Source organism: Monosiga brevicollis, genomic scaffold, assembly GCF_000002865.3.
Source record: "Monosiga brevicollis MX1 MONBRscaffold_8 genomic scaffold, whole genome shotgun sequence".
NCBI classification, from domain to species: Eukaryota; class Choanoflagellata; order Craspedida; family Salpingoecidae; genus Monosiga; species Monosiga brevicollis.
Genome location: NW_001865045.1, coordinates 1,199,100 through 1,219,328, shown reverse-complemented (window position 1 = coordinate 1,219,328; position 20,229 = coordinate 1,199,100). Strand labels below are relative to the sequence as shown.

The 20,229-nt window shown below is 55.6% G+C and overlaps 4 protein-coding genes across 4 annotated transcripts in view; 3 read left to right on the top strand and 1 right to left on the bottom strand.

Moving 5' to 3' along the window:
• Positions 1-5: 5 nt before the first annotated feature.
• Positions 6-5,305, top strand: MONBRDRAFT_21490 (uncharacterized protein; the record flags this gene model as incomplete). Its single annotated transcript, XM_001745410.1, has 23 exons — positions 6-67; positions 230-233; positions 372-864; positions 964-1,037; positions 1,155-1,287; positions 1,378-1,473; positions 1,570-1,682; positions 1,779-1,896; positions 2,004-2,077; positions 2,213-2,269; positions 2,357-2,429; positions 2,530-2,681; positions 2,785-2,868; positions 3,000-3,157; positions 3,252-3,546; positions 3,617-3,754; positions 3,892-3,969; positions 4,248-4,328; positions 4,413-4,609; positions 4,694-4,773; positions 4,860-4,905; positions 5,003-5,117; positions 5,210-5,305. The coding sequence occupies 23 exons, from the start codon at positions 6-8 to the stop codon at positions 5,303-5,305; spliced, it is 2,817 nt and encodes a 938-aa protein (XP_001745462.1).
• A 479-nt stretch (positions 5,306-5,784) lies between these two features.
• On the bottom strand, positions 5,785-6,701 carry MONBRDRAFT_7863 (uncharacterized protein; the record flags this gene model as incomplete). Its single annotated transcript, XM_001745239.1, has 2 exons — positions 5,785-6,353; positions 6,476-6,701. The coding sequence occupies 2 exons, from the start codon at positions 6,699-6,701 to the stop codon at positions 5,785-5,787; spliced, it is 795 nt and encodes a 264-aa protein (XP_001745291.1).
• MONBRDRAFT_32240 (uncharacterized protein) lies at positions 6,700-8,075 on the top strand (the record flags this gene model as incomplete). Its single annotated transcript, XM_001745409.1, has 3 exons — positions 6,700-6,747; positions 6,908-7,249; positions 7,534-8,075. The coding sequence occupies 3 exons, from the start codon at positions 6,700-6,702 to the stop codon at positions 7,618-7,620; spliced, it is 477 nt and encodes a 158-aa protein (XP_001745461.1). The 3' UTR covers positions 7,621-8,075.
• Positions 8,076-9,060: 985 nt separating this feature from the next.
• The window catches only part of MONBRDRAFT_32239 (uncharacterized protein), a gene marked incomplete at both ends in the record, with an annotated part of 13,409 nt that continues 2,240 nt past the window's right edge, over positions 9,061-20,229 (top strand). The window contains 36 exons of the mRNA XM_001745408.1: positions 9,061-9,165; positions 9,530-9,631; positions 10,234-10,282; positions 10,643-10,770; positions 10,913-11,101; positions 11,255-11,341; positions 11,453-11,674; positions 11,791-11,871; positions 12,011-12,214; positions 12,317-12,369; positions 12,449-12,584; positions 12,697-12,804; positions 12,912-12,973; positions 13,117-13,218; positions 13,311-13,500; positions 13,611-13,787; positions 13,912-14,024; positions 14,143-14,321; positions 14,408-14,477; positions 14,599-14,725; positions 14,841-14,996; positions 15,177-15,248; positions 15,330-15,481; positions 15,583-15,703; positions 15,816-15,950; positions 16,051-16,105; positions 16,202-16,331; positions 16,499-16,562; positions 16,660-16,959; positions 17,080-17,204; positions 17,325-17,691; positions 18,371-18,835; positions 18,926-19,115; positions 19,239-19,340; positions 19,483-19,640; positions 19,733-20,179. Of these exons, the coding sequence (XP_001745460.1) occupies positions 9,061-9,165; positions 9,530-9,631; positions 10,234-10,282; positions 10,643-10,770; positions 10,913-11,101; positions 11,255-11,341; positions 11,453-11,674; positions 11,791-11,871; positions 12,011-12,214; positions 12,317-12,369; positions 12,449-12,584; positions 12,697-12,804; positions 12,912-12,973; positions 13,117-13,218; positions 13,311-13,500; positions 13,611-13,787; positions 13,912-14,024; positions 14,143-14,321; positions 14,408-14,477; positions 14,599-14,725; positions 14,841-14,996; positions 15,177-15,248; positions 15,330-15,481; positions 15,583-15,703; positions 15,816-15,950; positions 16,051-16,105; positions 16,202-16,331; positions 16,499-16,562; positions 16,660-16,959; positions 17,080-17,204; positions 17,325-17,691; positions 18,371-18,835; positions 18,926-19,115; positions 19,239-19,340; positions 19,483-19,640; positions 19,733-20,179 (5,523 nt within the window). The remainder of the gene's footprint in view (positions 9,166-9,529; positions 9,632-10,233; positions 10,283-10,642; positions 10,771-10,912; positions 11,102-11,254; positions 11,342-11,452; positions 11,675-11,790; positions 11,872-12,010; positions 12,215-12,316; positions 12,370-12,448; positions 12,585-12,696; positions 12,805-12,911; positions 12,974-13,116; positions 13,219-13,310; positions 13,501-13,610; positions 13,788-13,911; positions 14,025-14,142; positions 14,322-14,407; positions 14,478-14,598; positions 14,726-14,840; positions 14,997-15,176; positions 15,249-15,329; positions 15,482-15,582; positions 15,704-15,815; positions 15,951-16,050; positions 16,106-16,201; positions 16,332-16,498; positions 16,563-16,659; positions 16,960-17,079; positions 17,205-17,324; positions 17,692-18,370; positions 18,836-18,925; positions 19,116-19,238; positions 19,341-19,482; positions 19,641-19,732; positions 20,180-20,229) is intronic.

Here is a 20,229-nt window from a genome sequence, read left to right as displayed (position 1 = left end):
TGAGCATGCTCTGGCCTGGCGCTTGGCGCAGTCACCCCAGGTGCTTCGCGTTTTTGTCGAGGGCGTCGTGACCCCCTTTGAGGACAAGGTGCGCTGCCATCCCTAGCTCCTGCCTTGGCTTGTTGGCGTCAACCCAAGTGAAATCGCCGGCTCGACTGCCTGCCGTTCTTACGCCATGTGCTCTCCCGCTGCTCGCTGGCAGGTGCAAGCCCCCGTCGCACTCCCCAAGCCAAGTGAGGCTGAGGCTGTCGCCACTTGGTGCCAGTCCAACCAGGTACTGACCCCACTCGCTCTTGCCTTTTCGACACACGAGGCCACTCACCCCATCATCCCCTGCCTACCCCGGCGCTTTCGCCTTCATTGCGCAACAGATTGAGTTGGTGGTCGTCGGCCCGGAACAGCCGCTGGCCGATGGTCTGACGGATGTGCTCCTGAGCCACAACATCAACTGCTATGGCCCCACCCAGGCCGCTGCACAGCTCGAGGCCTCCAAGTCCTTTGCCAAAGACTTTATGGCCAAGCACGGCATTCCCACAGCTCGCTACGCCACCTTCTCCAACGCTGATCAAGCCACCGCCTTTATTGACCATGCTGACTTTCCTGCCCTCGTGGTCAAGGCCAGCGGCCTCGCCGCCGGCAAGGGCGTCGTCGTGGCCAAGGATCGGGCTGAAGCCAAAGATGCTGCTCGCACCATGCTCGATGGTCGCTTCGGCGAAGCCTCCAGCAGCGTCGTCATCGAGGAGCTCCTCTCAGGCCCCGAAGTCTCCATCCTCGCTTTTTGTGATGGCGACAGTGCTGTCCTCATGCCCCCAGCCCAGGATCATAAGCGCCAGCTTGATGGCGATCTAGGACCCAACACCGGCGGTACGCACCATCACACCTACCCTCCCTCTTCATCTACGCCCGCCTGTTCGAGAAACATGGCTTGATGCCCATGCTTGCTTTTGCCATCGATCCCAATAGGCATGGGTGCATATGCCCCCGTTCCTTTTGTCTCCCAAGAAGTTCTTGATACAATCCACGAAACCGTCTTTCTGGTCCGTTTGATCCCGCTCGCCCTCGGCGCGTCGGCTTTTTCGCTCCCGTGCTCGCTCTCCTGCATCCCCTGTCCTTCCTCAACGATTGGGCTCCCTACCTCCTTCTGAATCATCCAGCGGGTCCTAGAAGGCATGAAGGCCGCCGGCACACCCTACCACGGCACCCTCTACGCTGGACTAATGCTGACTCAAGAAGGGCCTCGGGTGCTGGAATTCAACTGCCGCTTTGGTGACCCCGAAACTCAGGCACGTGCTGCCCAATGGGGGCCATGCTGCTCGGCCCCGCCCTGGACCTGGCCACACTTCCACGATCCTCACAACTGCCCCCACTTTGTTGTAGGTCCTGATGGCTCTCTGCCAGGGGGATCTCTTCCAAATTATGCTCAACTGCGTGCCCAAGGCCAGCTCCAACCTGACGGGCATCAAAACCAGCACCGTCTTTGGCCAGGGTACGCCCGTGTCTCTGCTCAACAACCACCGCTGTCTTCCACCTTAACAAGCGCTTGCTCTTCTGCCCTTTCTTCTCTTGCAGGTAAGGCGGCCGCGTGTGTGGTCATGGCCAGCAAGGGCTACCCGGAAGCTTATCCCAAGGGTCTGCCCATTGTTGGTCTCGACGCCAATCACCAACTAAACGAGGAAACCATCGTAGGTCACGTCTTGCAGACGAGTCGCTGCCATCCCCGCTGCCACCACCCTCGCTTCTTTGTCTCCGCGCTCACCCAGGTTGGCCGCCGCTTGCAGATCTTTCACGCCGGAACTGCCGTCCAGAACAAACAACTCGTCACTTCGGGTGGCCGGGTACTCTCTGTCACCGCTTGTGCTGATGATCTCGAGGTTGCATGCCAGCAAGCCTACAACGGTGCGATCTCAAGAGCGCAGCCGCTCCCACCACCTCGCTTGCCGTGCCAGAGCCCACCCTTGTATGATGCCATCACCAACCACTCGCCAATCACTCGCCAACGTTAGGCATTGTCAACATTGATTTCGAAGGCGCCCAGTATCGACGAGACATCGCTGGCCAAGTCATTCGTCGTGCCAAGGTACACCCAGCTGCCGTTGGCAACAAGTCCTACGACCATCCCCACACCGTGAACACCGCCCTTATGGTCAGCGTACTCACATCCGAACCACCCTCGTGTTCTGGATGTACTTCCCGTGTCTATACATGTGCACAGGCTTCGGGGTTGACCTACAAGAGTGCTGGTGTGGACATTGACGCCGGTGATCACTTGGTTGGTGTCGCATCCTATGGGCATGCCTTCTGCTCGGCGTCACATGCATCATCACATGCCTTACTTGTCATGATTCTCTTGGCGCAGGTGGACCTCATCAAGCCCTTGGCTGGCGCCACCAAGCGCTCCGGCTGCGATGCGCAGCTCGGCGGCTTTGGCGGTAAGTTTTACCCTCATTGTCCCGTGTAGTTGGCTGTGAAAACTAGCACATACCCCTCATGTTTGACGCTCTGTCTCGCCGATTGACCCATGGAGCACAGGCATGTTTGACCTGGCCGCCGCTGGCTTCAAGGATCCCGTCCTTGTGTCTGGAACGGATGGCGTGGGAACCAAGCTCAAGGTTGCACACGCCGTTGACAAACATGACACCATCGGCATTGACCTGGTGGCCATGTGTGCCAACGATGTCCTGGTCCGTTCACAAAACTGGCCCTCCCTAACCCTGACCTGTGCGCCCGACGAGTCGTTTTTTTTTTTTTTTCCTGCACATGTGTATTGACGACTTGATTTCATAGACGTGCGGTGCTGAACCACTCTTCTTTCTGGATTACTTGGCCACCGGCAAGCTTGAAGTGGACCAAATGCATCAAGTCGTCCAGGTTTGTTGGCCCATTTGCAATGCTTTCCTGTTTGTTTTGTTTCTGGCTTGTTTTATGAATCGTGTTCCTCTCCATTTCGGCTGGTCTTGCACTTGAGACGCACCACCTCACCTGGTATGCATTGCAAACAGGGTGTCAGTGCCGGTTGCTTGCAGGCAGGATGCGCCTTGCTGGGTGGCGAGACGGCGGAAATGCCAGGAATGTATTCCAACGGCCACTACGACGTTGCTGGCTTTGTCGTTGGGGCTGCTGAACGTGACCAAATTCTGCCTCGCATCGAGACCGTCAAGTAGGTCATTTTTGTCGTCAATACTCAAGGACAAAGTAACCAGACGAGACCGGCTCACGCGAAACCTGTCCACGTCGCGATACTCATACTCTAGGCCCGGAGATGTCGTTCTTGGTCTCTCGTCGTCGGGCGTGCACTCTAACGGCTACAGCCTGGTGCGTCGCCTTGTGAGCAAGCTTGGCCTTGACTACAACGAGCCCTCGCCGTTTTCAGACAACCAAAGCTTGGGCGAAGCACTGCTTGAGCCAACGCGCATCTATTCGCGCCAGCTGCTTCCTTTGATCCGTAAGAACCTGGTGAAGGCCATGGCACACATTACGGGTGGTGGATTGCCTGGCAACGTTGTTCGTGTGTTGCCCGATGCATGCACCGTCCGCCTCAATGCCCAGGTTCGTCGTTGCGTTTGCATCAACCAAAGCTTCACTCTTTAGGTCACTCTCACCTTTCCCGCCATTACAGAGCTGGCCCATGCCCCCCGTATTCCAGTGGATCTCCACCATGGGCCAAGTCGAGGCACATGAGATGTCTCGCACCTTCAACTGTGGACTGGGCATGGTTATTGTCGTCGATGCCGCCCATGTTGCGGAGATTCAAGAAGTATGTCTTGAAGCGTCACCAAAAACGGAATTAGCGCCAACACTGCTCTTCTGCTTTTTTTCCCCTCCTTGTTCGTTTTTCTTACCCGGACAGTGGAACGCAAGAGCTTATCTGTGTACGTCTACCCTTAATTACAGCTGCTCCCTGAGGTCATGATCATTGGTTCCGTTGAAGCTCGAGGTGCAGAGCCCGTCGTGGTAAGAGAAACTTGCGTTGTCGGCGACACCTCGCACCTGAAAAACCGGGCAGATTGATGGCATCATGGGGCCCATGGTGGTCCAGGCGTCATTGTCAAGGCCCAGTACCAAGCGTTCTGACTCAAGCAACACTGCGTATGCGTCTAGGTGGAAAACTTGGCGTCGGCCCTGATCAACACCAAGTTCACACCTCCGGCAGCGGTACGCTACCTTGACTCGCCAGTGAAGGGCTTATGCCCTCTTGCACCCGTAACTGACTTGGCCTGTGCGCTACTATCCTCGTGCCCTTTTGTTAGACAATGCGCAAGCGTGTGGCTGTGCTCATTTCCGGCACCGGAACCAACCTTCAAGCCCTGATTGACGCCTCCAGCAATGAGGTGTGCCGTCATGCGCGCGCACGCGCACTTGAACAGTCGATGCTAGTACCAGCAACTCACCCATGCAACCCTTACCATCCCCAGGACTTTCCGGCCGAAATTGCTCTCGTCATCTCCAACAAGCCCGGCGTCAAAGGACTTGAACGTGCTTCGGCGCACGGTATTCCGAGTGCAGTGGTCCACCACAAGGAGTTTGACACCCGTGAAACTTTTGAGCAAGCGATTCAACAGCACTTGGAGCAATACAAGATTGATCTCGTCTGTCTTGCTGGCTTCATGCGGTACGACGCGCACTGGAAGTTCATGTGCACCGTGTTAAAACCGTGGCAAGCTCACGTGCGCCCGGCCTTGCCATTCACTTGCAGCATCTTGACGCCCTACTTTGTAAACCTATGGAAGGGACGGTTGTTGAACACGCACCCCGCGCTCTTACCTGCCTTCAAAGGTCTGTTTGCGCAACTTGCCGCGTACCTGCCTCGGGCGGTCAATTTCACATTCCGCCTGCCCTTTGGTGGCTCGTTCCCGGTGCAGGCATGCATGGTGCTCGCATGGCGATTGAGGCCGGTGTGCGCATCAGGTGAGCTTGCTAGGTGCCACGACGTACTGTCGATGCATGTTCTCTCTTGTGGGACTTGAGGTTTTGTTCATGTCTGGTCTACGTTCGCATGCGTTAGTGGATGCACAGTGCATTTCGTAGAGGCCGAGGTGGATGCAGGGGCCATCGTGTGCCAGCGCGCTGTCCCTGTCTTTCCCTCAGATGATGAGGACACGCTGCAAGACCGCATCAAGGTGGGTTGGATTTCTTTGACGACGGCATGCCTATGCGCGACTCCAATGCCCGGCCCTCTGACCCGACATTCTCTTGTCCGTCCCTTTTGTAGACGGCCGAGCACGAAGCGTACCCTGAGGCCTTGCAGCTGGTTGCCAGCGGGCGCTGCAGTCTGGGTTCCGATGGCCGGCTTGTCTGGCAACAGTAGGCTATCGGCTTGACAAGCCCTTTGCCAAACGCAAGCAACTTAGTTTCTCGCCTCTTTAATTTCATTTCATGACCGTGCTCTTTGTCTTCCCTTTAACGTCCGATGTGGGAGGTGGCCGGCAGTTGTGTTGTTCCGATTTGTCAAGTGTTGATTCTGTGCGTAGAGTTTTCTTTAGGACCCGTCTGTGTGTTTATCGTCCAACCAATCAATCGATCATGCCATGACTGAGTCACTAGTTCAGCTAAATTTTGGGTGGTGCCTCTTTGCATTTTTTTTCTCCTGTTGGCTCCTCGTCAAAGCAGACGTTGGGAATTGTCACAAGGAGTTTTTGAGGCGCAGTGCGCACACTGTGTTACGCCGCATGAACAGGACGCAAATGCCAAATCACGGTCGAGCGTTACGGTTCCTAGCGCTGTGTAGAATGTCGTCATGGGCATGGCTCATTCAATCCTCGTCCTGTCGTCGTGGGCATGGCTCATTCAATCCTCGTCCTCCTGGTGACCGAAGAGCAGGGGAGCAAGGACATCCTTGACTTCGTTGATGATGAAGACGGAGCAAATGTTACGGCCGGCACGCCAGTTCCAGCCTCGGAAAAAGGCCTTGACGCCATCGCCGGCCACGGTTTGGGTGGTTTGCATCACCGAGCCGTAGCGTTTCTGCTCAATGTCTCCCTGCATGCAAGTCTTCACCGTGTCGATCGGGTGGCTGAGGGTGGCCGAGACCACGCCGGCAATGACGGCGCTGTAGATCTTGGCCTGGTTGCGGGTGTGGCCCGTATCCTCAAAGTGCCGCGACAGAGCTGGGCCGAGGCCGAGGTAGCCGGCAACGAAGATGCCCTCACGCAAGCACGAGGGCGCAAGGCCGCGCATCAAACCACCAAGACCGTAGCGCTGTACAATGGTGACGGGCGTGGTGAGCAGTGATTGGCCAAAGCGTTGTTGTTGGATCATGACCAGCTCCATGGGCGTGCAGACGACGCCGGACACCAGGCCGCCAAGAAAGCCGCTGGCCACCATCTCCGAACCCGTCAACTTGCGAGACGCACCACCTGTAGCTCGAAGGTAAGGTGAATGTGATGGTAAGAGGGTACGGGTGGGCCAATGAGAGAATCAAAGGGATTGCGCGCTCCGCGACGCGCAATGGTGAGCTCCATGACACACACACACGTACCGGTAACAATGGACGACATGATCTTGGTCAATGGGAACTGCAAGCCAGTGAGGACGGCCATATCCAGGACCGAGGCGCCGAGCCCGCGGTACAGGTAGCGAGGGTCCATGGTAAAGGGGAGGCCCTGTTGCGAGGCATTTTTCAGGTACAGCGTTGGCTGCATCAAGCAGACCTCGGCTGCCCCGGCGGCCACGCCCAACACCAAGTCCTGCCCTGCACTCGTCATGGTTCGTGACCTGCACACACCACACACCACACCGCAAGCGCATGCAGTGAGCCAACACACACCGATCTCCGACACCATCCTCCCCGCGAGCTTCTCAGTCAACCCCAACCACCCGCCCCGCTACCATCTTCCCTCATGCACATTCATAACCCACAACCCCCGCCACCTGACACCCGACCACACACACACGACACACATTCAGCCAGCGAGCTCGTCCTCCACACACACCTGCGGCTTTTGAAAATTCGCTCTCTCTCCTCTCTCTCTCTCTCTCAAAGCTATCTCTCTCTCAAAGCTCTCAAAGCTATCTCTCTCTCTCTCTCAAAGCTCTCAAAGCTATCTCTCTCTCTTTCAAAGCTCTCAAAGCTATCTCTCTCTCTCAAAGCTATCTCTCTCTCTCTCTCTCAAAGCTCTCAAAGCTCGCTCTCTCTCTCTCTCTCTCTCTCTCTCTCTCACTCAAGCTCTCTCTCTCTCAAACTCTCAAGCTCTCTCTCTCTCTCAAGCTCTCTCAAGCTCTCAAGCTCTCTCTCTCTCTTTCCAACGTGCATGTGTATTGCGCAAACGAACAAAGAAAAAAAAAAAAAAAAAAAAAAAAAAGAGGTCTTTGGTCATGTCGGTACATGTACATCTGTCTGAGCTGCAACTGTGACTGGATCTGTTGTACTGTGCAACTGGACTGGTCCAGACTAAGTTGGCCTGGTCGGTACTGTACTGTATTCACATCCGCATGTACGTACATCTCGACCATGATGTGCGTTCAGAATCTGATTCTTTTGTTCGGGTGGTTGTTGCGATGGTCAATTCTCTTTCTATCACTCTCTATAATCGCAAGGGCGATGACTCGCTCTTCATACTCGAAACACATGAGAACAATGCTCACACTCACCGCACACTCAAAACTCAAAAACTCAAACGCTGACCACACAATGATGGCGCGAGGCAGACAACACTAGGCTTGGTAAACGCAAAGTCGCACAAAAAATAAGAAAGCAAAAATGCCAAAGCTCGCCAGCTAATCGCGAAGAAGCACATTCTCCCACAGCGCACGACGGAAGGCCTTCTCTTCGTCACTGAGCCCTTTCAAGTAACGAGTGATCCGCCTTTTCAGTCGAGCTCGGGCCGCGCTTAAATCCGCTGCAAACTTTTGGTGCAGCTGTTCAAGTTGTCCATGCCAAAAATCGTAAGCAGCGTCACTGTAATAAATGCTGGGATTCCATGGCACAAGAGACTCGCGACGACGCCCATCAAACCTAGGTTTTGGAAAAATTTGCTGCAGTCGTTTTTCTGGTTGGTTGAACAATTCGTAAAGACGAGAAAGCTTCTGATCGTTACAGATGCAGCATCTTGGAATCCTCAACACAAGGTCGCTGAGCTCCATCAGCAAGCATTTTTTCCAGCCCGTCATCAGCTCCACGCGCAACGTAATCTCCTTTCCAGTAGATGGATCCGTCAACTTGGTGTTTGGGTAGGAAGGCTCGTCGCTGAAGGCCATGGCCAGTCGAGATCTTTTTTCAGGTGGAGGGCCACATGCAGTATTTACAACGGTGGCCCGGCCGCGAGGGCGTTTGGGCAAGTGGCTTGCGCCGAGATCACCAGAGAAATCGGAGCAAGAGGTGCGCAACTCGTCGTTTGTAACCCATTTTTCTAACAGCCGAACATAATTGGGGTCACCCTGCCCTGCCACGAGACTCGTTGGCGCTGCCGCCATGGCAGCCGGATTGCCCACAATGCCGTGTGATGGGGTGAGAGGATCTTGATCACTCTGATGCTGGTATCCATACCCAACCGGGGGCAATGGCGAGGGGAATTGAGCGGTGTCATTTACACTTCCCAACGAGCTGCCAGAGCTGTGGCAGGTTGTAGCTGTTGGAAATGTAGCATCATATGGGCCGCCATCGTCATATTCGTCATCGAAGCTCCCTCCAAATTCCCCAGTGTTCTCGCACATCCCCCACAAGCCATCGGGTGTAGCAGACTCAGCTTGTCTGGGAGTATGAGCCGACAGCTGCCGGGTTGGTTGAAACGCGTGATATGGGCGGTTTTGGGCAGCATCACGATGCGTTGAGGCGTTGCGTTGATCTGAGAGCATGGCAGTCCCGTGGTCATCAGGCAGGGCCATAAATGGCCATGGTGACATATTCCCCCCGAATCCTGTTGCACTGAGGGGAGCGGCCAATGGAGGCTCCTCGGGGGTGGTCCATAAACCTCCGAGCGGCTGAGACGCTTGATAAGCATCTCTAGTTGGGGGTCTGTAGGTGGATGGAGGGAGTGCCCCATCAGATTGCCACCCTTGAGCGCTAGCTGTGCCTTGAGGTTCAAAACATTGTGGCTTGAACTGCAGAGCCGGGAGCAGCTGAGCATGTGCATGTTGAGCCTCTTGCTGTTGAGCCGCTTGCTGTTGAGCCTCTTGCCGTTGAGCCTGAATCGACTTGGCCTCGAGCGACTGATCCTCTTGGACGTGCCAGTGAGCTGTGGAGTAGCGGCTATCCACAGGCATCCGCTCGTGCGATGGCACCTGTGGCCATGATGAAGATGCACAGGCTGGATGTTGTGAAGTATGTGATCCGGCTGCGCGATAAGAGGCAGCCGGGGCTTGCACGAAACCCCCCGGCGGTGAGCTGACACTTTCCTGCGAAGCAGCTTGTCGCTCTGAAGTGACATCAACAATGGGTAGTGTTGATGAATCAAAAAACAAGAACTGTGCATCAAGCCCAGTCGTGTCGTCGATGGGAAAGATTGAGTCGATCGCGTGATCTGGTAAGGCGATCGAGTCGGCCAGGTCAATATCAAGGGGGGGATCTGCCATTGCGTCAATCTTGATACCACAGCTCAACCCAAAAGACAATTTTGTCGCCCGAGGCTTTGTTGGTCACAAAAGAGGGCATAAAGTGGAAGAGCCGAGGCGTTGCGGCGAAAACGAGAACGGTCAGGTGCGTGCCCTGGAACCAAAGGACAGGCTGCGCGCCTGGGCCAGTCTATTGAGCCATCACCAAAGAGAAAATCAAGCGGGGTGAGCGAGGCATAAAGTCTTTTAGATAAAGCGCTTGCCTGTCGATGGCAAGAAGACGAGAAAGCAAGTCCGCGTCACATGAACAAAACAAAAAAAACTCAAACATTACAAAACTGACCGTCGCTCCACCCACGAAAGATCCAAAGAAGGGAGCACCTGATCCAACCAGGTACATCAGCGTATCCTGACTTCAATACGCGCGCAGTCGAGCGCCTCGAGTGGCAGCCGCCCCGGAACAAAACCGGAACAAACCCTTCTCCAAACGTTCCGTACTCGAAATAAGAAAAAAAGTGAGCAAGCGCTGCTTTCAATCGAGTCCGAATCTCTCCACAACATATGTTATAAAGACATGTTTAAAACGTGTGTTGACAATAACTGTTGTCAGGCTGGGTCAATCTGTCCAACGGCTACTAACGGCTCGACAGAGTCGGCTACCACACCTCAATGCACTCACGCCTAACCTTAATAACGATGAAGCACCACACTCCCGCAACTGCTTTTGGCGGGAAATCATCGGTTTAGTCGACAAAAACCACAAGTAGACAAAAGAAAAACAAGAAGGCGGGTGATCGTGCGAGCGAGCGAGCAGTTTCCTGCACATTGGCCCTTCGCCTCCGCCTTTGCGCGACCGCTTGCTCCCTTCTCGGACCGGCAGTGCATTCGGGCAGGGGCATATTGACATACAGTCATTGCTTTCCGACGCTCCTCCACGCGTCCTGCGCCTTTGGCTTGAGCCCGAAACCCGGTGCCGCTGGAGCTGGCAATAACAGGTACGCCTTGGACCGACTCTGTTGTTTGAAACCCTCCTTGCTGCCGGCGCGCTTGATCTTCCGCCCTATCATGATTTTTGGGGCGGGTGTTGCATTTCTCTGGGTGGTTTCAAGGCTTTGTTTTGCTCATTTGCGTTTCATCCGCCCTTGCTCACTGATAGCCACCCTAAACGAGCCACGCGCGCGCGCGCACCCACACACACGCGCGCTCATCATGCCACGCCGTACCGGCGGGCCCAAGCCCATCACCCCGGGCCTCGCCAAGGATGAGCTCATTCGTCGTCTCAAGGTTGGTTGCAAACGCATATTTGACCCCTGAAGCCTGCTACTCCAACACACATCACCCATCACAAATGCATTTATTTGCCCCTTGCCCCCCCTCCCCGTGCCCCGCCTAACCGATTCGGCATGTCTTTGTGTCCTTCTCGCAGGCACTGTCCAGCCATCTGGAAGAAATTGACAATGGCCAAAGCACGGACGCGGCTCGTGAGCACGCCGAAGCGCTGCGGCCACTTCTCAGCAACCGCACCGTTAATGTCCGCGTTCTAGTAGCCTGCTGTCTTGCAGACATTTTTCGCATCTTAGTCCCTGATCTGCCCTACGACGATGCTGGGGTCAAGGTATGCGCTGCGCGAACGTTGCCAGGCGCCCTTGATTTTCATGTTCTGCTTGAGCTCTCTCACCACATTGGCCTCCGCGCATCTACCCACACCCTCTTTCTCTGCCTCGAAATGCATTTAATCCCCCCCCCCTCTCGCTTGGATCGCTTGCAGGCAGTCCTCGTTCTCTTTGCCTCCCTTCTGCCCGGCATTGCCGACATCAATGGCGCAAGCTTTGAGCGTCACTTTCATCTCCTCGAGGTTTGTCTGCGCTCGTTTTTTCTTTATTTCTCTCTATTTTTTTTTTTTTCTTCTCCCTGACCTTTGTGCCATTTTTCCGCACGCCCCGCCACATTACCTCGTCTTGCGCAGACCTTTGCCGAGACCCAGACCTTCCTGCTAGCCGCACGTCTAGAGCAGCACGGCATTGTACAGGATGTCTTCAGCGGCGTTCTCGAGTCGGCCCGTACCGAGCACAACAGCAAAGTCCTTCAATGCATGCAAGACATCCTAGCTTCGACCATCGAGGAAGACTATCAACTGCGCGCCGACACCCTTGACGTGCTTTTTCGGGCCATTTTGCCCGCCAATAAGGTCAACTTGCCGCCAATCAAATCTCAGCGTGCAGCATCCGGCCAACTGCACTGCCATTGCTTAGCTATCTCACCACTTCTTTTCTTGCACTTATTGCACAAACGCGTGCGCCACAGGTTTCCCACAGCGCCGCCTATACTGTGGCTGCCGAATTCATCAATAAGTGTGCCAAAAAGCTCAGCCTCAACGTCACTGCGGTATGCATTGCTCGCCCGTCTCCACACGCTTCCCCCACCTTTCTTTAGGCTCAAATACAATCAACGGGCCGACACGCCCACCTCGTTGCCCTCATCGTCCGTGCCTCCGCCCTCTGCCCCCTTGCCCTATGCGCCTCAGTACTTCAACGGCCTCCTTGGCATTGATGAGGAGGTGGAAAGCGAGCACGCTGAAAATGCAATTGAGCTCATTGAAGCGCTGGCCGCCATCAACATCGACGTGCTCATGCGAGTTGTCCCGCAATGCGAGACACTCTTGCGCTCCGAAGACGTTCCGCGACGCCTCAGCGCCACTGTCCTTCTGGCCCGTCTCTTTTCACAAGCTGTCAGTGTCTGCCTCTGCCGGCGTTGCTGCGTGTCCAAGCCACCAACCCGATGGACACTCCTCACTCTCTCCTGCCACTCCTGTCCTGCTTTTGGCGCGTAGCCCACGGAAATGGCCTCGCTTCATCGGGCCCAATGGCACCATCTTCTTCAGCGGTACGCCTCGCTTCACCATTGTTGCCTGGCCTGACCTCGTGGAGCTCACACTTTCGTGTGTGGCGTGATGCGCATCCAGCTTGCAAGATCGAGAACCTAGCATTCGGGCTGAACTGACGAGCCATCTTGGCCAGCTGATTAACATCATGCCCACCGAATTTCGATCGGACCTGCTTGATCGACTCAAAACGGCACTGATGGACATGGACGAAACGGTTTGTTGACCTTGATAGGCCCTCTCTCGTGTGAATAAAAAGGCACGTGAGTTTGAAAAAGTAACACGGCGGTCCTCACCATTACCAATCTCGCTTGCGCTGCCTCCCCCAGGTACGCTTCATGGCGGTGGAAACCGCGGCCACGGTGCTTCAGGACCACCTACCGAGCTGCCCCATGGAATTTATCGACACCTTCACAGACCGTCGTCTGGACAAGAAGGTGCAAGCACTATGCTTCTGCTCCCTCTCCTCCTCCCCCGCGCAATTTTTCTTCTTGCTTGCCCCCCGCCCCTTAAAGCTGTGACTCACCTTTTTTTTGTTGCTCAGCTGAACGTACGCAAGCTTGCCATTGACCGACTTCCCAAACTCTATCAACACGTGCAGAGCCAGTTCGTTTCGCAACCCTCGAGCTACTCTCTGTCATTTTTTTTCTCTCCTCGGACACAAGTGACCTCGCTTGTGCCGTAGCCCTGCGGACTCGCTTTTCACCGCCCTAAGTCTCCATGCCCCTAACCTCTATGTCGTGTCACAGAATCGAGGAAACGGGTTCAGCTGATGCGGAAACTGAGACCAAGGCTGCCAAACTCGCCGTGGCCACTATTGCCAGCTTCAACACCCGCGACACGGAGATTCGGTACGCTGGACTTGGGGGACCGCCTGCTTGCCTACGTTCTCTGTTCACATCTGCAAAACTTTTGGCTTTTCTCGTCTGCTCGCCTGGTGCAGTCTACACACGGAGAACGGGTTGCAGAAGCACATTCTGCCAGACACGCTTGATCCCAGCCTCAAGGCCCAACGGCTTTTGCACATTTGCCGCCACGGCAATGATCGCTTCTGGAGCGCAGTACGCGGCATGCTCAAAATCAAGGCTGGCGTGGCCCGCCTCTTCCGCTCCTACCTTGAGCGGCGACGTGGGGTGAGTTGGGCGACGTCTTTCCCCCATCATGCCCTGTGCCCTGCGATATGTCATCTCAGACCATCTCATGCTGTCATGTTTTGCTTCAAACCGATCTTTGGCGTGGTCAGACGGACAACTTACGAGAGACTCCGTTTTTCAACACGCTAAAGATGCAACTCGTGTCTCAAAAGGCACATGCGTCCATGGACTTGCTGGACGAAGAGGCCAGTGAGCAGCTTCTGGATGCTCTGCAAAGCTTTGTCAGCGAAGACTCGCGGCACGCTCTGGTGCTGGTCGAAGCCAAGGTCCGCAAATTCTCAACTGCCATCCTCTGTTTCTCCGTGCCTCCTCTCTACGTTTTTCTTGCCTTCCCTATTTTGCTTTTTTGGAATTCTCCGCCTCTTTTCACCTGACCGCCTGGTGCAATAGAAACAACTGACAAAGTTGACACCCAAGAATTGTGCCAAAGCCGTAACCGAATTGGTTGTCAAGCTACACCCGTTCCCCTTTGATTGCGATGCCGTAGACGCCCTCTTGTTGAGGTGTGTGACAGAGAATGAAATGGCCTGACGTTTTGGGCAAGGCCTCTGTCAGTTTTGTTTCTCATGCCCGCGAAGACACCTAACAACTACCTGCCATGCAATTGTACCATTTGTCCAGCTTGCATAGTGCGTCCGAAGCCGGCGAAGACGAGCTCTGTGCCGCTGGCGCAAAATTTTTGGCTGCCTACAGCGAGGAGGGCCAAGGTGTCTTCTCTTCGCCCGGCGTCTTCAAGTCGCTGACCCGCCTCGCCGCCTCCGACTCGCCCCAACTTTGTTCGTCTTGCTTGGCTAAGCCTGGTTTGGGTTCCCCTGGGTGACTTGGCATGACTCTTTCATTTTGTTTAAACCTGGCCCGCTGCCTGCCCTTCTTTTCCTGCGCTTAGGTCGCACGGCCTTGCGTATCTTGGCCGCAAGTGGAGAAAACTTGGCGAGCATTGAACCAGGCCTTCACAAGTCTGTGCACGCTTGTCGCCTTTCAAACGCCTCTTTTCGCCTGCACTTTGCTTCCTGCTTGACGCAGGGTCTCATTTTGGGTGCTCTTCCTTGGCTTTGACTTATTGAATTCTAATTTCAGGATGTTGCGAAAGAAACTCGTGGAACTTGCCACAACTGGAGACGTTGCCGAGGCCGAGCTGGCAGTGGATGCGCTGGCTGCCATCTGCGGGGACAAGGCCGAGAGCAGCCACGAATCCATCGTCAAGGTCCGCAACGCATGTGGAGAAGCTTGTCGTTGCACATCTGATTTCTGGCGTGAGTGCATGCAATCTCATTCGAACTTGTAACGTGGCCAATTTGGTCGTTTGGTTCGCATGGCAGAAATGCCTTGAGCACTTGGATCAAGCAGATGAACGCTTGTCTGCATCGCTTGCCGCGCTGGCTGGTGTTGCCTGGCATGCCCCGGATGTTTTTCGCAAACACGACCCTGACATTGTATCGCGCTTCATCGTCGATGACCTGCTCATGAACGCTCGCGTAAGTGTGACACCCACTCCACCACGCACCTCCCGTGCGCGTGGGGCATGATAGGCAGTTGCCACCAAAGGGGGGGGAGGGGGGGTAGAGAAGTTGTTGAATCTCGGTTTTCTCCGTTTGACTGATTCATGCTGATGACATGTTGACATACATTTGTCGTGCCCTGATTCCGCACGATAGAGCGCCATTCCCGAAGAAGACACATCTACCGATGAGTGGGTGGATCAACCTGATCTGGATATTGTCGCCAAGGTCAGTCCTTAATCCACCGCTTGTTCCCAACACTCAAGGACGCTGGGCCCTGACATGACCTTTGCGTGCTCTTGACCGTAGGAGCAAGCCGTACGTTTACTGGTCAATCGACTTCGGGGCCGCACGCGCTCCGAACACGACGAGGATCGTCTGACCAAGCTTGGAGCACCCACATTCCGCCTATTTCAGCAATGTCTTGACTGCTATGGTGACTTCGAACGTGTGCTCTATCGGTAAGATTCAAGCGCCTCGCCGCGTGGTTGGCCCCTGTTGGCGCGGGTGTAATCGATCGGTGTTCACACATCTGCCCGTGGTCTTTGAACGGCATTTTTAGCAACGTGGAAAAGTCACGCATGCGACTGGCCGTGGCCTGTGGCATGTTGGAGCTCGCAGCTACCGAAATCCGGCAGGTCATCCCAATCCAGCTTTGGCACCTCGTGGCCATGACCATGCAGGTGTGTTGAGTTGGTGTTGCGTTGTGCTGCAGTATGGTGACGATCGATCATCGTTTGCCAGAGTCGTCTTGACAAGTCCTTTTCTTGCTGGTGTCTTACATTTGTGCGGCAGGATTCATGCGTTGAGGTACGCAGCAAATTCAATGATCGTCTTTACCAGCTTCTGAGCAAGAACAAGTTACCAGTCGGATACATGTCCTTTTTTGTCTACTCGGCCATTGACCCGGATCCAAAGTGCCGCCGCCTCGTATGTTCTATCACCATGGCCGAAACTGCTCTGCCTTGGGATTTTGACCGTGTCAACCGCAGCATCACACACGCGGGTACCTCACGTTTGATATGTGCAGAGTGCCGAACGACTTCGAGAACTGGTTACACGCAAGCGCAACCTGGCGCGCACCGGTAGGTCCGGGAAAAAAAAAAAAAAAAATCACGAATACCCGTCTTTTCCTCATACCTAATCGCGTTGCTGTGGCTCTTTTGGGGGCTGGCTTGTAGCCGGACCATCGACAACGGAATCCGGTCGTGAACATCTGCTGCCCGAGTATTCGTTGCCTTTTCTTCTCCACCTCCTGGCCCATCACTCCGATTTCACCTACACGTCCGAAGCCCTCCTAAGCTTTGTGCCGTGCGTACCTTTGCTGCGTTTTTCTTTGTTGTTTGCTCGACATGGGTCCTCCTTCGGTCCATGATAGCCTTGTCTTTTTCTTGCCTTCCCTTGCTGTCGCCTGGTGCTTTGCTACCGCCCTGCCTTTTGCTCAGGGGTGGTTCTTGCCTTGTTTTGCGCTGGCTCAGATATCTCGAGTTTTTCTTTGAAGCCGTCTGTCATCGCGGCGAGGAGAGTTTCACGTTTCTCAAGGTCTGTGGTGTCTTATGAGGGCAGGCCTGGCGCTCTCCTGACATGGTTGGATTGGGGCGTCTCACCCTGGGCTTAACCCGGTCCGGCATGCTACTAGAGCATGGTTGATGCGATGAAGCGGATGGAAGATGCGGCTGGGGAAGATTCGACACACTTGTGGGCCGTGTGTGACTTGACGGCAGTGCTGATTGTGGACCTGGCCTCCCGGCCTGGCTGGAAACTCAAATCTTTCCCGGGCCACATTGCACTGCCCAAAGCTCTGTTTCGTCGTCCGACTCGTCCGGTGGACAGCTCTCGCTCGTACCTTCCAGAAAACTTTCAGCTTCGTCGATCAACGACAGCCAAAACCCCCACTCGCAACAGTGTCCCTGCCACGGCCTCTCATCGACCGGACTTGGTTTGTCGACCTGGCGTGTCGGGGAGACTGGATTACCGCGGGAGGAAGAAGCAACAAGAGCGCGTTGCTAGGGCCTGCCGTGAGGTGACTCGAGGCTCACGCGTCCTATTGTACTATTAGAGTGAATCGGAAGATGAAGGGAGCCTGCCATCGGCGAAGAAGAAGAAAAGCACCCCTCGCTCAACTGGCAAGCGCAAGACCAGTCGCACGCCAACAGCCGCGGCCACGCCGCCACCACAACGCCGGTACCACCCGCCGTCACCCCGTTGCTCTCGCTGACTTGATCCCGTTGATTTTACCTGCTGCCGCTGGCTGATTGCTATCCGTGCGTGCCCTGCATGTCCTCGTATAAACGCCATGTGTAGAAGCGCGCGTGCGGCCAAACGCATCAATGATAGTCTAGCTGATCTCGATGACGATGAGCTTGATGCACAAGCACTGCGTGACAACATAGTTGCGGAAACGCCGCAATCAGCCCCCAACTCGCATGATTCGACCAAAACGCGCGGCCGCCGAATTGGACGACCGCCGGCGCCCGCTCTGTCCGATGAGGAAGATGAGGACAAGAATGACGCTGCCACGTCGCCAGGCAAAGCGGTCCCTGCCTCACCTGAGCCTGAGGCTGAGCCTGACTCCCCCCAACCAGGAGCAAGGCAAACACGGCGCAGTGGCCGCACCGCAGGCAAAACGCAAGCGGCTGCCTCGGATGCCGCCCCAGCGCCCAAGCTTCCGGTCTGTACTTTGCGCTCTACGCGCCATACACTCACACGCCCACATGTACACACTGGGCCCTAACGCACTCAATTTGAATACTCATACTTCTGGTCGATATTTCACCTGCCCTCTAAATGACAGGTGTCAAGGAGACGCCGCCGTGACCTGGCAGCCTAGATTGCCGCTACCCGCCTGTTCCCTGGTTGTTTGATGTGCGTTGAAGTTTTACGTTTTGAATTGACAGCTGATTTGAGAGAGAGAGGCTGCTGCTCAATTTGTTAACAACAACAGTTGTTGCCAAACAACCTCTCTTTTTGCTTTTGCTCTCTTTTTGTCGCTCTCTCATCTTCATCTCCACGCGAAAGAAGAAGTGCACCGCACAGCACACGAGTGCTGCCTCCGGAGGGTAGCTCGCAGTACCGGCAGCGCAGCGATGGTGGTGATTGCAGATCCCCCGGCTTTTGAAGCTTGGCTGCGGAAGCGCTTGTACGTATTGGTTGGATGGGCGCTTTCCTCTCTTTCTTCGACATTGGGCGCGGGGACCACGGAGCTCGTCGACAAACGTCTCGTGCCCTGAATTTTTTATGTTTTTTTCATTCTGTCTCTCTCTCTCTCTCTCAAACTTTGCGTACACCCGCGCGGTACCATCTGGCTGGTGCAAGGGAGGGACCGGGAATGTCGGAAACCCATGCCATAGGCTCACTTGTTGTACAACGGTCTCGTTGCTTGGGCGCTTTTGCAACGCAGGGGTGAGGACAATCAGTCAGCTGCGCCATATATCCTGCTTTGCTTGAAGAAGAACACGAGCGAGAGTGAACTGGCCGAGAAGCTCGAGGATCTGATCGAGGGACCAGCTCGGCCTCTTGTGGCTGAACTGTTTGCCGTCCTCCGCTCCAACAGCTACACCACGGCGACCAGTGCCAGCAGCTCAACTCATGCAGCCTCCAGCAAGACCAGCCAGTCGGCCCCCAGCAAGAGCCGATTGCCTGCACCGCCATCCCCGCCGGCGCAGGACCAATCGGCAGCACCTGCGCCATCTACCACGACATCCAGTGACGCCAATGACCATGGCGATAAGCCCACACATACCGTTGAGGCACAAGCCCCGACGAGCGAGGGGCGCGACCGTGACCTGGATGACCACCCACGCCGGCGCCGCTCGGTGGGTCAAGTGTTCCATATCCCTCCAACTAACCGTGAATATCTTTCAACTCAACCCTTGCCAATGCTTTCAACTCGCCCCGACCTGTAGCTTGAGGATGATGATGACAGGGAATACCGCCGACGTGGAGACAGTCCCGAGTCAGAACGTCCCCAGGCGGCCAGCCGCCTGGACCGTGCTGTGCGCGAGAAATCTGATGACAACAACGGCTATCGATCAAACAACTCTAATCAATACAATTCTCATCAGCAAGACCGCTGGCGCATGCCACCGCGACGAGGTATGCAACACACCGCTACCTTTTGCCACTGAACCCCAACCTTGCCTTGGCGCCCGCTCTGATGTTTGGGCAATTCGCCTCGATGCGTGACTGCAATGACAAACGCTCTTCTCTTTGCCATAGACATGCGTGGTGGACGCGGTGGCAGCAACATGCCCCGTCGCGGCCCCATGCCACACAACGCGCCTCCGTTTGGCATGGGTTTTGGTCGCCCCGATAACATGCGTACGTTTGCACTACACCTCGGCCTTGCGGCCCACGGACCGCCCGTGCATTGATGTGGCCCCGCATACAATGCCTGTTTTGTCCACCTGCCTTTGTTGGCTCACGACGCCAACCGTCTTGCTTCACTCGAACATGTGCGCAGCTATCATGATGGGCATGGCCAACATGCAGGAGTTGCAGAACATGCAGCATTTACAGGACATGCAAGGCATGCCCAACATGCCCATGAACATGCAGAACCTGCAAAACATGCAAAACATGCAAGGCATGCCCAACATGCCCAACATGCCCAACATGCAGGTTTGTCGACTCTAGCCTTTCTCTCACATCCAAGTACATCCTACCGTAGACTCAACCTCACACTGCCCCCTCCCATGTTGGCTCGCACTCAGGGCCCGATGTTTATGGGCCCCTCCGACATGGGCCCACCAAACATGGGTCCGTCGAACATGGGCCCGCCAGACATGGGTCCGCCAGACATGGGCTCACAAGACATGAACATGCCCAGCATGGGCCCGCCCAACATGGAGTCGATGATGCGGGGAGGAGCACCCCCACCTATGGGTGGTCCTATGGCCTTTCACGGGGGTGAGGGTCCTGGCTCGGGCTACGGCAATAATTATCCGCCACGCGGGCATCGCAACCGCCGAGATGCCCACGCCCCGCGCCGCACGGGTGGACCGAACCACCATGGCGGTGGCGCGGGTGGTCCTTCGCCCATGCAATCGGCCCTTATGGCCCTTGCCCCGCGCGCGGATGACCCGCGGCCGGCTCCCACGATGCCAACCCAACAGCCTCGCCACCGCCCTGCGCCCCCAGCGACCACCCTTGAAGTCACGGTCCGTTTTGCAAACATGACTGTTTGCTGTATCTGCCCGTTGCCTCCGTC